Source organism: Dermacentor silvarum, chromosome 11, assembly GCF_013339745.2.
Source record: "Dermacentor silvarum isolate Dsil-2018 chromosome 11, BIME_Dsil_1.4, whole genome shotgun sequence".
Classification (NCBI taxonomy): domain Eukaryota; kingdom Metazoa; phylum Arthropoda; class Arachnida; order Ixodida; family Ixodidae; genus Dermacentor; species Dermacentor silvarum.
In genome coordinates this window covers 84,046,398-84,062,813 of record NC_051164.1, presented here as the reverse complement: position 1 = coordinate 84,062,813, position 16,416 = coordinate 84,046,398, and the positions used below count along the sequence as shown (strand labels likewise).

The following is a 16,416-nucleotide window of genomic DNA, read 5'->3' as shown; positions in this document are numbered from 1 at the left end:
TGCGTGCAGTGCGGACACAGTCATTTGTTTTTGGAACGTTCGCTTTCGGCGAGGCGCTGTCACCAAGCACGATGTGTCAGTACAATGGTTATTTATTTATTTATTTATTTATTTATTTATTTATTTATTTATTTATTTATTTATTTATTTATTTATTTATTTATTTATTTATTTATTTATTTATTTATTTATTCTAAACTTCCGTGCTTCGGAACTCGGCTTCGAGTCTAGGCTGGCCTAAATTCAAGCGAATACGGTAAATAGAAACGACAAAAAAAGAAATCTTACATACCTCAGTTGCGCACTCGCCTGCCTCCGCTGCAATTTCGATGCCGCCTACTATTATTTGGTCCGCGTGTACAGCTGCAGAAAGTTTCAACCACCCACCACTTTCTTTACCTGTCCGTGGGTGATAACTATATATAGGTTGGAAAGGTTGTCATCCCGACGTGACGAGCTTCAATGAAACAGCAAGTAATCGCTTGTAATAATCTGTTGGGATCGAGGATGTGCTCGTAGCGAGAGGCGCCGATGTGCACGTGAACTATATACGTGAAATATTTCTTAATTTGCAAGACAAAAAAAAATCTGATGCTTTACGTGCCAAAACCACAATATGAGTGTCGGGCACGCCGTATAGTGGGGGGCTCCGGATTAATTTCCTCCGGAAATTAATCCGGACATAGGAAAGAAAGACATAGGAAAGTCTTTCCTCCGGACATAGGAAAGAAAATTCATGGCAACGCAGCTATGCAAATTTCGTCGGCAATTACATACTGAAAACTTGTCGCTTGAAATTAACGCCTGTGACACGCGCACTTAGTTTTATTTGGTCCGCGCTCATTCGAGCATCGCTCACAGGAAACGGAAAATACAAACCGCTTATACTGCGCCCAACTGCGCTCAAAATCCCCTTCAGAGCACTCGCAACCACCCGCAAACTTCCAAAATGCAAGTCGTCCACTTTATACATTGCGTTCGTTTTCGTCCATAGAGAGTAGACTTGCGAACCCGAGGTCGTAGCGCTGCTGAGCTCGTTGGTCAGGCGTTCGATCCCAGCCGCGGCGGCCACATTCCAATAGGGACGTAATGCAGAATAATAATAATAATAATAATAATAATAATAATAATAATAATAATAATAATAATAATAATAATAATAATAATCGTGTGCCGGTCGAAATAAATTCGGAGCACCCCTCCCCTCCCCCCCCCCCTCTCATTAGGGGCGCCTCTGTAATCAGATCGTTGTTTTGGCACGTAATAGACCAGAATTTAGTATATTGTTATAAGGACAGTCCAAGCGCATTTCTGCCTTGGACGTGGACGCGTCGCTGTGAGGTTCCGTACAAATTCTAAACACGGTAACATTCGTCGCCGCGCGCCGTAGTTGCAGGTGCGAGTGATAGCTTGCGATGGTCAGCCGACGGCTGCGGCTCCAGGCGGAAAGGCGAGACGGAAGCGCGCTTCTTCTGTCGGGCGCGAGGCACGGGGAGGGGGGGGGGGGGGCAGCGGGGGGGAGGAGCGAGAACGGGGGGCAGGGGGGTTTACTACGGCAGCGGCCGCGCGGACGCCGTGTCTTGACAGCGATCTGCGACGTGGAAGAAGTGCGCGCCCGCGCGGGCCTCATCTTCAAAGCGATCTGCGATGTCGGCAAAGTTCGCCGAGTGCCGGTAGCTTCGTATGTGCTGCGCTTTCGACGTTTAGTTCGCGTTGAAGCGATAGCTAGCGCGAAGGTCAATTTGCTCGCTGCCGCTGGCACGCTTTATCACTCCAGCTTTTTGACGAGCTCCCGCGGTCATCGAGCGAGATGCGTTCCTGTTTACCTGCGCGCGCGTGACACCGTGCTTGTTTGTTTGGTTAGTAAGCGAATATTTACAACTTTATACGGCCGATAAATCTGCTATCCCTTTCGTACAGGTGTCTACTAATTTGCTATCGCAATCGATGCTTCGCCTTTCGGGTGAAACTGCGACTTTTTTAATTTAATGCACCATAAGTTGACCTGAATAGCCCTCACGTTCTCTATTTTCGGCGCCGAAGGTTCATTGCACGGCCTTAGCCTCGGATTGGACAGCAGACAGCTCCTGTCACTGCTACAGTGCTTTCGTATCTCTGAAAAATACATACCTGCGTAATATTCTACTGTCTGCAGTGTACTGAGTGATCTAAAAGTATCAGAAAAAGTTCAAAAAAGCTGTATAATGTGAAAAGTGTAGACAGTAGCAAGATGCGGTTTTCACGCAAAGGCACAGACCTACCTGCGATTTCGTTTTAGTAACAAACAAAACAACTACAACGGTAGTTACATTTTTCACTGACAGAAAACACCGTGGCGCTGCGCGCCACTCTATAAACATTTGACACACGAAGCAGCACATCTCTGTGCAAATGCAACTGTTCTTGCATATTCATTTCTCGTTACTAAAGAATATAATCCGTTTCTTTTTGTGCATTTCTGGAAAAACCGCATCCAGCTTATTTCTATACTTATTGCATAATTTATACTTTATTTTTGGGTATATTATGTTCCATTGTATTTCAGCACACCAGGGTGGTGGTGGTGGTGGTGGTGATGTTGAAGCAGACGGGGTTAGCCTGGCATACATAGCCGGCAATTGCTCCACCTGATCCTCCTTTGAGTTGAGATCAGTGGTGTGTCACCAGGTGTCGATGAGCCCCGCGTCTCGCTGGAAGGCTATCAGAGCAGTCGTTGCGCTCTCTTCCTGATCGCCGCGGGCCCCTCCGAGGAAAACGACATCTTCACAGCACTCATTGAAGTCAAATAAAATTCTGGGGTTTTACGCGCCAAAACCACGATCTGATTATGAGGCACGCCGTAGTGTGGGACTCCGTATTCATTTTTGACCCCCTGGGTTTCCTTATCGTGCACCCAATGCGCGGTACACGGGAGTGTTTGCATTTCGCCTCCATCGAAATGCAGCCGCCGTAGCCCGGATTCGATTCCGCGACCTCGTGCTATGCAATGCAATGCCACGAAAAGAGAGAGAAAGAGAAGAGAGGAAAGGCAGGGAGGTTAACCAGACGCACGTCCGGTTTGCTACCCTGCACTGGGGAAAGGGGGTATAGGGATGAAAAAAGTTGTCGCAGTTTCACCTGAAAGGTGAAGCATCAATTGCGATAGCAAATTTGTAGAGAGCTATACAGAGTAACGATGTTAGCTTTATCAGCTGTATAAACTTGGACATGCAGCAGCGCCGGCAACGCGCAGAACTGTTGTCGACGCCGTCGGCGTTTTGCCCGCGTTCGCTCAAAATGCGTGCGGCGTTGGTGACTGTTGCCGGAGCCTCTGATATAAATAGGCACTTGGTGCCGCAGCTAAACGTCGCCTCCCTTCCCTCCCCCTTCCCCCCCCTCCCCCACGGCCTCTCGCGCATCGGAAGAAGGCGCGTTTGCTCTACATATATGGTGATTGTAAAGGAGGAAAGAGACGCCTACTTTTGCAGCCCTTAAGGAAGCACGGCGCAGAACGCGCGTTTGTTCGCCGTGCGTTCACTCCCCGTGAAAGAGCGCGTCCCTCACGCCCTTTCACTCGCACATACAGTGTTCGGCGGCGCGCGGTCACGATTTCATCTCCATTGACGTCATACGGAACCTCACGGCGACGGCGACGGCGACGCCGACGGCAGAAATCTGCTTTTGAGTGTCCATATAATTGCTATCGCAATAAAAAGTTGTCGCAGTTTCACCTGAAAGGTGAAGCATCAATTGCGATAGCAAACTTGTAGAGAGCCATACGGAGTAATGATATTAGCTTTATCAGCTGTATAAGCTTGGACATGCAGCAGCATCGGCAACACGCAGAACTGTTGTCGACGCCATCCGCGTTTTGCCCGCGTTCGCTCAATATGCGTGCGGCGTTGGTGACTGTTGCCGGAGCCTCTGATATAAATAGGCACTGCGTGCCGCAGCTAAACGTCGCCTCCCTTCCCTCCCCCTCCCCCACGGCCTCTCGCTCGTCAGAAGAAGGCGCGTTTGCTCTACATACATGGTGATTGTGAAGGAGAACAGAGACGCCTACTTCTGCAGCCCTTAAGCGAGCACGGCGCAGAACGCGCGTTTGTTCTCCGCCGTGCGTTCACTCCCCGTGAAAGACGCGCCACTCGCGCCCTTTCACTCGCACATACAGCGTTCGGTGCGCGGCGACGATTTCTTCTCCAAATGACGTCATACAGAACCTCACGGCGACGGCGACGCCGACGGCAGAAATCTGCTTTTGAGTGTCCATATAATTGCTATCGCAATAAAAGAGAGAAGCCACTAAGCAACCACGACGGGTCAGCGCACATGCCTTCATCAAACATTTGTGGAGTCACGCGTTGTAGCAACAGCATCACACCGTCAATGAGTGGCAACAAAATGTTCATCCCAATAATGTATAATGCGTGTGTCAGAGAATCATCATTTTTTAAAGGGCAAAACGTACGCCCCAGAAGCACATGGCGCATGCAGGAAGTTTTGGCGTAAGCACGTGAAGTCTAATGATATGCCAAAGCAGCTGAGTCGGCGCTTGTTAGCTTTACCTATCAAAAATATAGCCAGGCAGTCTATAGATAGCTTATCTGCGACTTTTTTTTTCTTTTTTGAGACGTCTACCGATTGTCCGTAGACAACAGCCTGTGGACATACGTGTTTCCACCTTTTGCCAATTAACGCCCTTAGATTTACTGTAAAGAAAGCGTGCAGTAAGCCGATGGAACACAACTATATCAAAGAAAGTTTACTTTTTCGTCTTCTTCTTTCTGGGGTTTTACGTGCAAAAACCAGTTCTGATTATGAGGCACGCCGTAGTTGAGGGCTCCGGATAAATCTTTGCCACCTGGCGCTCTTTAACGTGCACTACAAGGCAAGCACACGGGCGTTTTTGCATTTCGCCTCCAGTGAAATGCGGCCGCCGTGGCTGGGATTCGATCCCGTGACCTCGTGCTCAGCAGCGCAACGCCTTAGCTAACTGAGCCACCGCGTCAGGTAAGAAAGTTTACTTTTTAACGACGTTCATCTGTAGATGGTATATTAACGTTATATAGCCGTTACATGAAACCTATCATTGGCAGAGCGATCTAGGAGGGTTTTACAGACAATCTATGAACTGTCTAAATTTGTGTACCCAAGATCGGACAAGAAAGTGAGAGAGAGAGAGAGAGAGAAAAGCAAAGGCGAAGGCAGGGGTGTTAACCAAAATAACTTCTGGTATACTGAGGCCCTGAGCTGTGCACCGTAAAGAGTTGCAGAAATTAGCGCATTTTCCTCTTCACAGCCACTCTCTACGCGGAAGGAGAGGAAAAGGGGTATATAAAGACGAAAAATTGAAGCATGGGAAATGATGGAGTAGTAAGGAGATGTTGATGGTAAAATAGCGAAAGGCAACGGATGACGCAACGGTACAGATCCGCGTGATTCTTTATGACCAATAAGTTGTGCGTTAGTGCATGCGCGCGTCGTAGACAAGTTGACACCACGTGTGCCTTTGTGCTCGAGCCCCCGCCGAGCACTTAGATCCACGGCTAGTACTTGTTGGGTGGCACGTAGGCAGGGCCGGGTGGGTAAGCTGGCGGCGGTGCGCTGTAGGCCTGTGGCTGGCTGGAGGGCTCGGTTGGCCCGCGGTACTCGTGAGGCGGTGAGGTAGGCTGCGCCCCTGGCGGCCACTGCTGGTGCATCTGGGGCGGGAACTGCTGCGGCATCTGCTGGTTCGGGTGACCCGTGTACACGACCGTGTGCGTCTCCTGCGTAGTTTATTCGACCTTATCAGAAAACGCACGTCAATCTCTTGAAGATGTTTTCTTTTCTTCTTTTTTTTAGTTGTAGAGGCAACGGGCCTTTTTTTATTATTTATGAAATTGTAAACGAGAAAGAGAGACAGAAACAAACGTTTATTGAAGAGACAGTGTCCCGAGCGAGGCCCGGTATCAACCTGAGGTGGGAAGGCTCCTTAGTCCAGGAACCTTCTGGCTTCGACTGCCCTCTTGGGCGTGGCGACCAGTTGTCGTTGGTCTTCCAGGTCCCCGACTTTTTTTTTTTTTTTTTTGGCGTTGGGCAATTACATCTAAATATAAAATCTTACCTTGTGGTTGGCGCATCATAGCCAGTTGCTTTTGCGCCGTCACGCCTTACATAACGAACTGTGTAGTTTAATCTTCTAGTTCACGCTTAATACACGTCATCATCACACCCTTAAAGGCCCTTGCGGGTAAGGGGGGGGGGGGGGGCGACAACGTTGGAAAAATGTTGGCATACATCAGTCATGTGAGGTGTCAGAAGAATGAAACATTAGTAATAAAGCTCAGACACATTAAAGCATTCAATTAACAATAAATAAAATGTATAATAACATTACACTGAATAAGCTCTGACATGTTGGATATACATAATGGGGAGAGAACGTTCCATAAATGTTGACGTACATCAAACATTTTGAGTTGTTACGAGAATGTTTCATTAATATAAAAGCTCTGACACAGTAAATCATAAAATTAGCAACAATTAAATGAATGATAAGAACTTCGTCCTTTCTTTTGGGGAGGGGGTTGGTTTTACGTGCCAAAACCAGTTCTCATTATGAGGCACGCCTTAAAGGAATGCAAAACCATAAGATAAGAGCTATTGCTAATACTGCCCCCGATCACTCGGCCGTTCCTTAAGAAAGTTGGTTTCACTAGCGTCGACAATATTTAGCATTGTATGTACTACGAAATGAAATCAAACAAAATACTCTTTAGTTATGTTCACATCACGTGGGAGTGTGCAGAACACGGAGAAGAACACGAAACAAACTGCATGTGGAACAAATGGGAGGCGCTGCTGTCTAGCCCGGCCCTGGAAGATCGGCTACGACTGATCCAACGAGCTGAGCGCATGGCACGCGTGCTAGTGGAGCCTTGGAATAGGGGCACCACCCTGCTGGACAAACTTCGTCATTAACCCCCTACCCCCTCTGTGGGCTGGGGTAGGAGCCTGTCCGGTTTCTGTTTATAATAAAGTTTTACTACTGCTACTACTACTACTACTACTACTACTACTACTACTACTACTACTACTACTACTACTACTACTACTACTACTACTACTACTACTACTACTACTACTATGTCTACTCTAGGTACCTTAAAGCGGAACAACATATCTGCAACATTTTGCACATATCTACAACATATCTACTTCAACACTACGTACACACATCCATAACTGATAAATTTCGGATATTGGGAAGTGCATACCAGCAGAACCAATTACAGTGGAGATATGTGATGCTGCATCACGTCAAGAATTTTAAATAACTTCTATGAACACTAAATGAATATAAAGCGTTTTACACTGATTCTACTTAGTATTATATGTAGCATATTTTATAGTACATTCTATTCCTTTGTTTCTGCAGTGTTCCTTTATGCCATGATAAATTGCGCGAACTTTTTGGGGTTTTTTTTTGTTTTTTTATGTTGTTTGCGTACCATTGAATGAGCCATGCGAACGTGCGTACCAAATATTCATTGTAATTTTCTTCTTTTTTTTTGTTCCTGTTTTTAGCGCGAACCTACATTGCACATTTGGGAATGTGAGTAAATTGTCTGTAGTTTACCACGTGAGGCATCGTTCTATAGGACTGGGAATTAAAGCTGGTACCTCTCCAAGATAAAGGGGGTGAGAGCTTCTTCAAGCTGCCTAAAGCAGTTCCGCTCACTTATCGTGTTCTGCATTCTGCAAAATCAAATAACAAACTTCTAGTTCTACAAGCAACTGTTTCTTCGGTACATAGTTTTCGAGTCCTTGTTAGATTTATCTCGCGTATGCATTACAAGCGCCAAGTAAACTGTTGCTATAGTACGCAAGGTCTGCGTGTTGTTTGATGCCTCCCTGTCATTATATTCTTACGTCGGTTATCCGAGTAGCGCGGTTTTATCGGGATGTGGTGCCGCGCGGGGTCTCGGGACCGCCTTCAACCGAGCCCATGTTGCGTATAGCTTAGGCTTGCCGAGATACCGGCCACGGCACTACCTAAGGCCATAATCACCGCTGAACATAGGCTCTGCCTTGCGATTCTGTGACCAGGGAGGTACTCCAAGGAGGTGTTGCCTGCACAAAATGATAATCTCTAGTGGGACTGCAGTGGTAAGTGACGTGCCCCAGTTATGCACACTTGTTTAATCCTTCTTTGATCAGAATTAGGATCACCTAGCGTCAATGAAAAATATGAACGTGCCGCAGACACGTCGCACGCGCATATGCACACACACCACACGAAAACACACAATACAAAAGCTTTCGGGCAGCTTTTCAGGGACCGGTAAACGAACTAATGGCCGACATTTTTGAGAAGCTCTCCGCTATCGCGTCCTTCATAGGTCACCACAAGTGGGACGTAATAGACGTTCAGTTGTACTGTCGCACAAGAATGCGTAAAACAACAGTTAAAAAAAATAACAGATAGCCGTAGCGGCGTCAAATCAGCCGAACTGCTGCGTAAAATCTTTAGCGTCGTCGTCGGAATCAGCAGACCAACTACCTCGGTCTGCGCAAGGTTGGGATGTTAGTCTGAAGACAAACATCCATTTTGCTACCCTGCACTTGGGAAGGGGTAAGTTTCAGAGGAGCATACCTCTCGCATAAACGCAGACAAGAAATGCGCAAACTCGTTGCTGCTGTTCCTGGAGCTCAAAGTGATGCGTGCGTTTATCTCATGACCCCTTTTGTTCATTTTTTTTTACTACATAGGTGCCTTCTGACAAGTCCTCCCCCTCAACCCCCTCTCAAAAAGAAAAAATTAGGTGTGCGAGACGGTGGCCACGGGGAGCGCGAGGTAACCTGGAAAGTAAAGGTATCCCTGTGAAGGGCGGCGGTCGTATACAGTGAAACCTCGATATAACGAACCTTGATTTAACGAAATTCGCGATGTAACGAACTATATTTTTATTTTCCAATCTTAGTTTCACTAAATTAACGAAACCTCGAATTAGCGAAATTCGCGATATAACGAAATTTTTAGCTGCAAGTACAACTTCGTCATATCGAGGCTCCACCGGGACTACTGCGAAGCGTGCGACTGTGTTATCAGAGTGCAGTGTAAGCACTTACCTTCTTGCCTGCGCAAGCCCTACACATGCATACGCAGCAGACGATGATAAGGACCACGACTATGATGACGCTAATGATGATGGCGGCGATGATGCCCTTGGCGAGACCAACCACTGGCGATACAACGGAGATCGGATCTGCACACATGGACAGAAGTGAGAGTGAAATTCACTGCTGCGATTCAAGCACGAGTCAAACGACCTGTCGTCTGAGGACGACTTGACTATAAGGCCTCCCTACAACGGCTTCGTTTGAGCTGCTTGGCTCACGGTTACTGTATCGCGCAGCTTATATACTTACAAACAGCACATGAATGAGGCAACTTGATTTGTGTCGTGTTGCCTCTTTCTTGTCATGTTGCCTCAGTCATTCAACAAATTATTCTAGGACATGAATGAGGCAACCCTACATGTATTGCGTTGCCTCCTCCATGTTCTGCTGTACGCTACAGGTCTCCTTAAAGCGGTGCTAACGGTGGGCGATGTACAGGGCGTTTTTAAATTATACTTACCCTAACAAGCGCCGCTGAAAGGCTCGCAGATTATTAAGAGGACTCGTGAGAAAGAGTTTTATACCTTTGAGCACGTACTGGCGAAATTTGAAAGCCTCTATTCTGTAACAGCCCGGTGCCAATTGCGTTTCGGTGGTGTACGCACCTTGCGGGCAAGCGATTTCACATGACCGAATCTACGTGTACTCACTAATGAAGTCGTCAGCGGCATGCTTGTCAACGTCGGCGTTCAACCGTTCTGGCTCATGGACGCCCTTGGCGGACGCTGCGGCCACCAGTACCAGCGCTAACGCTAAGGTCGTCGCTAACCGCTTGCTCACCATCTCCGGTCCCGCAACAGACGTCGCACCTGTGATAGACAATAGGAACCAATAGACATTAAAGGAACCCTACTGAAAAATATCAGGTCGAGCTATATCGATAGATTATTTGTCTAGAAGTCTACCATCGTTTTCTGTGCGCCAACGTATCACTTTTAGGAACAGGGAACGGCCGCCGAAGGTCCCACTATTGCTCCTCAGATCGAACCGCCCGCGCCAAGAACGCACGAGTTGACGTAATCTCCACGTGACCTCCCTCTATGCTGCGCTCTGTGAATGAGCTAGTGCTGACGTCACATGAGAGGCACTATACTCCACAACAGTTGGCGCCACTCCGATATTTCATTAGCGTCATTTCCTCGCTTACAGAAGATGTGTTCTCGCTACACGAAGGACGAATTTGTTATTACGAAAGCCTCATCTTTCAGTACAGATCAAGGTCGCGGGATCAAATCCCGGCCACGGCGGCTGCATTTCGATGGGGGCGAAATGCGAAAACACCTGTGTACTTAGATTTAGGTGCACGTTAAATAAACCCCAGGTGCTCCAAATTATTCCGGAGTCCCCCACTAAGGCGTGCCGCATAATCAGATCGTGGTTCTGATAAGTAAAACCCAACAATTAATTTTTTTAGAACAACTGTTTGCAATGTCACCGACTATGGGACGCGACTTCGGCCAATCATCTAATGCAGAACGTTACAACGCAGCAAAAATAAATAAAAAAGGAAGAGAAGGAAAAAAAAGGTCGCAGTTTCGCCCGAAAGGCGAAGCATCGATTGCGATAGCAAATTAGTGGATAGCTATACAAAGTAAGGATAGCAGCTTTGTCGGCAGTATAAACTTGTAAACATATGCACACTAACTAAATTAACAAGCAATGGTGTCACACGCGCACAGGCAAACAACAATGCATCTCACTCGATGACCGCGGAAACTCACTGTCAAAACGCTGGAGTGAGTCAGCCCAGCATCAGCAGCCAGCGAATTGAGCTCCGTGCCGGCGCTCGCATCAACGTGATCTTAGCCGCGAAAACGCAGGGTGGGCGGACTCTGCCCCTGCCGCTGTTGGCTCTCAAGATACAGCGCTCGCGGCGCAGAACACCCGCCCCCCTCCTCTCTCTCTCTCTCTCTCTCTCTCTCTCTCTCCCGAGCCTTCCGGCCCGGCGGGAGCGCGCGGCAGCAGTAAAGCGCGGCCCCTCCACCTCCCTACCCTCCCTCCGGAGCGTTCTGCGCGACTGGAAGACTGCGCGCTTCCTTTGTGGCATGTTAGTACATGGAGGGTTCGTCACCAAGGGCAAAAAACTTTGATGTGTATCTCTTGTTTGTGTAGAGGTGTGAGTACTAGTGAAATGTTGATTGAACTGTGCGTTTTGACAGTTTTTTTTTTATTTGTGATTATTAATTATTTGTGTTTTGCAGTAGCACAGAGAGCAATTGAGTGACCGAAGCATTCTGACTCAATCACTCCACAGCAACCCACTTACAACAGAAGAATACAGACTTCTTTCTCTGCTTGATCATTAGATTTTTGTTTGTTTGTGTAGTTGTTCAGAAGCGTTGAAGTCCAGACTAACGATTTTTTTTTTTGCAGTATAGCAGAGAGAAATTGAGTAACCGAAGACTCCACAGATGAAAATCAACTTTTCGCTTTGTTTCGGTCATTTGTTTTCTGTTTACTTATTACTTAAGAAGCGTGGAAGTCTAGAAAAAGTTGAAAATCGGTGTTGTTCTAGACGCGCACTCTGGCCGTTTTGTATGGTTGGTTTCTGAAACGCAATAATGCAGCCCTTCTATCGTGAACATGTTGGAAGTCAGCGTTGTTTATAAGTGCTATAAAGGGCATCAGAAAAGTGAGAGCTCTACAATATAAAATTATCTAAACTCGTATCGGTGATGTACATGCGTGGGTACGTGCTACACTATTAAATACCGACTGGTTTCTAAGTAATGCGCGTTTTAGAAACAAGGTATCTCACAGAAGAATTTAGCACTGCTGCATGTCGGAGCTCCTGTAAACATGGGAATATCACGATAGCAGACAAACTTCAAGCTGCACTCTTTCCTTGGGACTGTGTTTACTGAACGAGCCAAAAAAAATGTGGTTGATCCCTCTTATATAGGAATCGGTATAGAACACGAAAGTGAAACGTGTCTTCACAGAAGTAGTGTAATGTTTATTGCACATTGATATATAATGTCTATTGGTGTTTTGTGGCTAAAGCGCCCTTAGGCGTTGATGCACCCACGCTGACGCCTGGTGGCACGTCTCCTCCATCACGACTACCAACGTCGATGACCATGAGCAACCGTCGTGCATATGGAAGCTGCACTACGCTGCACACGCTAGCACAACGCGAAAGACGAAGCACGTAACTGACACACTAATACAACGCGCAAGACAAAGCACGTAACTGAATCGTCACCGAGTCAAATCAGCGCGTACAGCGCGTCGTAATTGCAGCCTCCACGATCAACTTCAGAAACATTTTCAGAGCTAATTGCGGAGGCCACACTCCGCTGTGCTGAGTACGGTGAACGCCACCTAGGTGGCGTTGGTAGTGCTTCTTGATGCCAGCGTCCCTTCGAATGCTGGCATCGAGGCGTCGTAGTGCTGAGACCACCGAAGCGTTCACTGTCGGTGCGCGTTAGTGTCATAATGCAGTACTTCTCTTTTCTGCTCGTAGGCGGCGGCACCGCCCCGAGCAAGAGCGCGGGTACACGGAGGAGTGTTAGATATATAAGGCGCGTCTGTGTAGCTCTCTGCAAATGCGTTTGTGGCGCAATGGGTTAAACGCTCGGCGATCTATCGTCGCGGACCGGAGGTCGTGGGTTCGATTTCCAAATTTTGCATGTTTGTGGAACTTTTTCTTCTGGTTTCTTTCTTTGTATTATGTTCTATGACGTATTTCCGTGACGGAAATACGTCAGTGAAGTCTTGGTGGACCCCGGCATAAAACACTTTCGTGTTAAAAAGGATCTCTATCGTCGTTAGCAAGGTCTCGCACCCCAATACGTTAAGGCTACTTCCTGTTTGGCTACTGGGACTTGCACGGGCTTAGCCCTGCACGCGATAACATACACACCAGCTATCGTCAAAGCAAGCGAGTTCTTGTTTCCAACAGCCACGGCTACATGGCGAGGTGCTAAAGCGTTATGTGTCTCCCACCAAGGTGGTAGGAATCTAGTTGTGCGGTCACTTAAAGCAAACATGACATATCGATACACAGTATTACGTGAAGTTGATTATTTGTTTACGTGAATGGTCCTAATTTGGAGTTATAAAATTCAGAGCAATTTATAAGGTATACATGTTTCGCTTTAGATGTCTTAATGAATACAGTTTACAAGATTCGGACATCCTATTCACTGCTGAGTTCTAAGCTTAATTCTCTATTTATTTTGTTTTCATAAATGTAAAGCAGTTGTCGCAAAAACATCAATAATTTTTTTTTCAGTCGGCTCTCAGCATGCGATCCATCTTATCGCGTTTTTTTTTTTCAACATCCGTATCGAGATTGGCTATCCGGTAACGTACTCACCGAAGTGCAATTATAGTGTGCAAGACATCGGCTGTACAAAAGGCATTGAGGTTTAACTGATAGTCGAAGCACGCGTGTCAGCGACCTTCGAACGCGCTACCGCCCACGTGTACACATCGCTTTTTCGGGTTACATTTATGAGCACATATCAATAAAGATAACTGCTACCGCCAACATGAAGTGGTACAGGGGCCGTATTGTGAACGGATTGTTTTCTTTCAGTTTCAATAAATACTTATCAGTGGCCGATAACGACAATAACGAAGGTTCGGCGTCAAGGCATCTCATGACGAAAGAATGAAAAAAGAAAAAAAGCTCCCCATCCCGGCTATGCGAAAGTGGATATCCGGCAAAGCTGTTGAAAACCACCACTGCGACTGCTGAGGGGGGTATGCAGTGCTTTATGGCATTAGAGTAATGGTAGTAGTGCTATTTTAGAGTAATGATAGGAATCGGAGTAATGGTAATTTTGACAGCAAGCCGCCGCCCCTACCGGTGCTGCAACAACGTTGAAATCAGTTGCTAGGCTGGTTATTTTATCTACGAAAGGCTAGGGACTTCACTCCCCACGTCGCAAGCTGCCGTCGCCGCGGCAGCTTGCGCAACAGTAATCTTTACCGGGAAACGTATATGCGGGGAGAACTACGTGTCTCGCATTACTATCACGAGCACCTTATCATAAGTTGTGTGGTTCGAATGCATGTTTTGAGACCCGCCGTGGTTTCTCAGTGGCTATGGTGCTGGGCTGCTAAACACGAGGTCGCGGGATTGAATCCCGGCCACGGCGGCCGCATTTAGATGGGGGCGAAATGCGAAAACACCCGTGTACGTAGATTTAGGTGCACGGTAAAGAACCCCAGGTGGTCGAAATTTTCCGGAGTCCCCCACTACGGCGTGCCTCATAATCAGATAGTGGTTTTGGCACGTAAAACCCCATAATTTTTTGCATGTTTTGAGGTTGGTCTTTATTGAAACGTGTGCTGTTATGTATGTTCGTTTCACTATGCTAACTGCTTATAGCCTCTGCCTTACAAGGCTATGAGCCATTGCATGTTTTGCTTGCTTACGGGGGTATGAGCCATTGATGCTGATAGTTTTCTCTCTCCCTCTCTCTGTGTGTGTACGTGCGTGCGTGCGTGCGTGCGTGCGTGCGTGCGTGTGTGTGTGTGTGTGTGTGTGTGTGTGTGTGTGTGTGTGTGTGTGTGTGTGTGTGTGTGTGTGTGTGTGTGTGTGTGTGTGTGTGTGTGTGTGTGTGTGTGTGTGTGTGTGTGTGTGTGTGTGTGTGTGTGTGTGTGTGTGTGTGTGTGTGTGTGTGTGTGTGTGTGTGTGTGTGTGTGTGTACTACCTTGCTTCGTATTTACGTACCTGCTGCGTTGAAGGTGTTGACTTCAACTACCTTTTAAAGACTACAAATTCCTGGTAATTTTTTTCAGAGCTCTCAAGCAGCTTTTGAAAGGGTCTGCTATTTATTAAAATGCTTCAAACACTCAACTCAACATTAACACCGTCTCACCACTACTTCATGTGCACCGTTCAGTACTTTACGACACCCAAAGCGAAGGCTTGCCCGATAGACGAAGCATCGATTGCGATAGCAAACTTGTAGACAGTCATAATAAGTGAGGATAGTTTTATCAGTCGTATATATTGTAAACACTCACTGACGAACTTAAAAGGCCTGGCGTATGCGTGCACAGGCAAATATGTACATATCACACTCGATGACCGTGGACATTCGTTGTCAAAGCGCTGGCGTAAGGAAGCGCGGCGGCAGCAGCGAGGGAAGTGACCTTCGTGCTGCCCGTCGCTTCAAGGCAAACTAAACGGCGAGAACACAGCATACGCAAAGCTACGAGAAGTCGGCCCACCTAGACTCTGCCCCCGAAGCAGACCGCTTTCAAGTTCAAGCCGGCGCGACCGCGCGCGGCCGCGCCATCCGCAGTTGCTGCCGAAGTACAACGGCCCCCTACCTCCCCTCCCGCCGGTTCCTTGTGCGCGACGGAAGACGGTGCTTTATCCCCGCTTTCCTCCCTTGCGCACGAGAGATTAGGCCGCGATCGTCGGCTCACCCTCGCACGCTTTCACTCGAACGTACAGCCTACGGCACACGGCGACGGTGTTATCGCCCTTGGACTTTATACCGAACATCACGGCGACGATGACGGCAAAAATGCGCCCGGAGAGTCCATATAATTATCACAATAAAAACAATAACTTGTGATTGGTAGTCTTGCTCTGAGAGGTGTGCAAGAGTACGTTTTTCTACATGCCAATTAGTCATAGGGGACCGGGATCATGAAAAGAATATTTACAGGAGAATAAGAATGGATTGTAGAACATATATGACCGGCAGCTTACCGCTGTCGTTGAAAAACAAAGGCATGAAAGATAACAATTGTCATCCACGCGATTGTAGCAACAAGGAGCTACAAGAAAACCCGGGCCAGGACGAATTTTTCTTCAACTGCGAGCTTTTTTTTCTGAGAAACCCGCATGGCTTTCCTTTGTGGCTTCGTGCTGCACTTCGGGTGGATGACAATTGTCTTCCTTTCGTGAAGTTTCATCCACCTTACAGGCTTCCGCGGAAGTGATTTGGCAAAATAAGAGGTAATAGTATATGTGGCAGAAACTTGGACGTTAACGAAGAAGCTTCCACGGCGGCTACATTTCGATGGGGGCGAAATTCGAAAACACCCTTGTACTTAGATTTAGGTGCACGTTAAAGAACCTCAGGTGGTCCAAATTATTTCGAAGTCCCCCACTACGGCATTCCTCATAATCAGATCGTGGTTTTGGCACGTAAAATCCCATAATTTAATTTAATTTTAACGAATAAGCTTGAGAAGATGTTGAGGACGGCACAACGAGCGATGAAACGCAAGATGATAGGCGTAACGTTACATTTGTAGGGACTTATAATAAGAACACGTAAAACGAAAAGACATGAGATGCAA

At 47.2% G+C, this 16,416-nt stretch overlaps 1 protein-coding gene across 4 annotated transcripts in view; it reads right to left on the bottom strand.

Moving 5' to 3' along the window:
* Positions 1 to 5,402: 5,402 nt before the first annotated feature.
* Positions 5,403 to 16,416, bottom strand: part of LOC119434056 (uncharacterized) — a 54,597-nt gene continuing 43,583 nt past the window's right edge. For all 4 annotated transcript variants that reach the window (XM_049659357.1, XM_049659356.1, XM_049659358.1 and 1 more), the window contains 3 exons: positions 9,792 to 9,950; positions 9,091 to 9,227; positions 5,403 to 5,744 (listed from right to left, as the gene is read on the bottom strand). In XM_049659357.1, the coding sequence (XP_049515314.1) occupies positions 5,526 to 5,744; positions 9,091 to 9,227; positions 9,792 to 9,950 (515 nt within the window). In that variant the 3' untranslated portion in view covers positions 5,403 to 5,525. The remainder of the gene's footprint in view (positions 5,745 to 9,090; positions 9,228 to 9,791; positions 9,951 to 16,416) is intronic.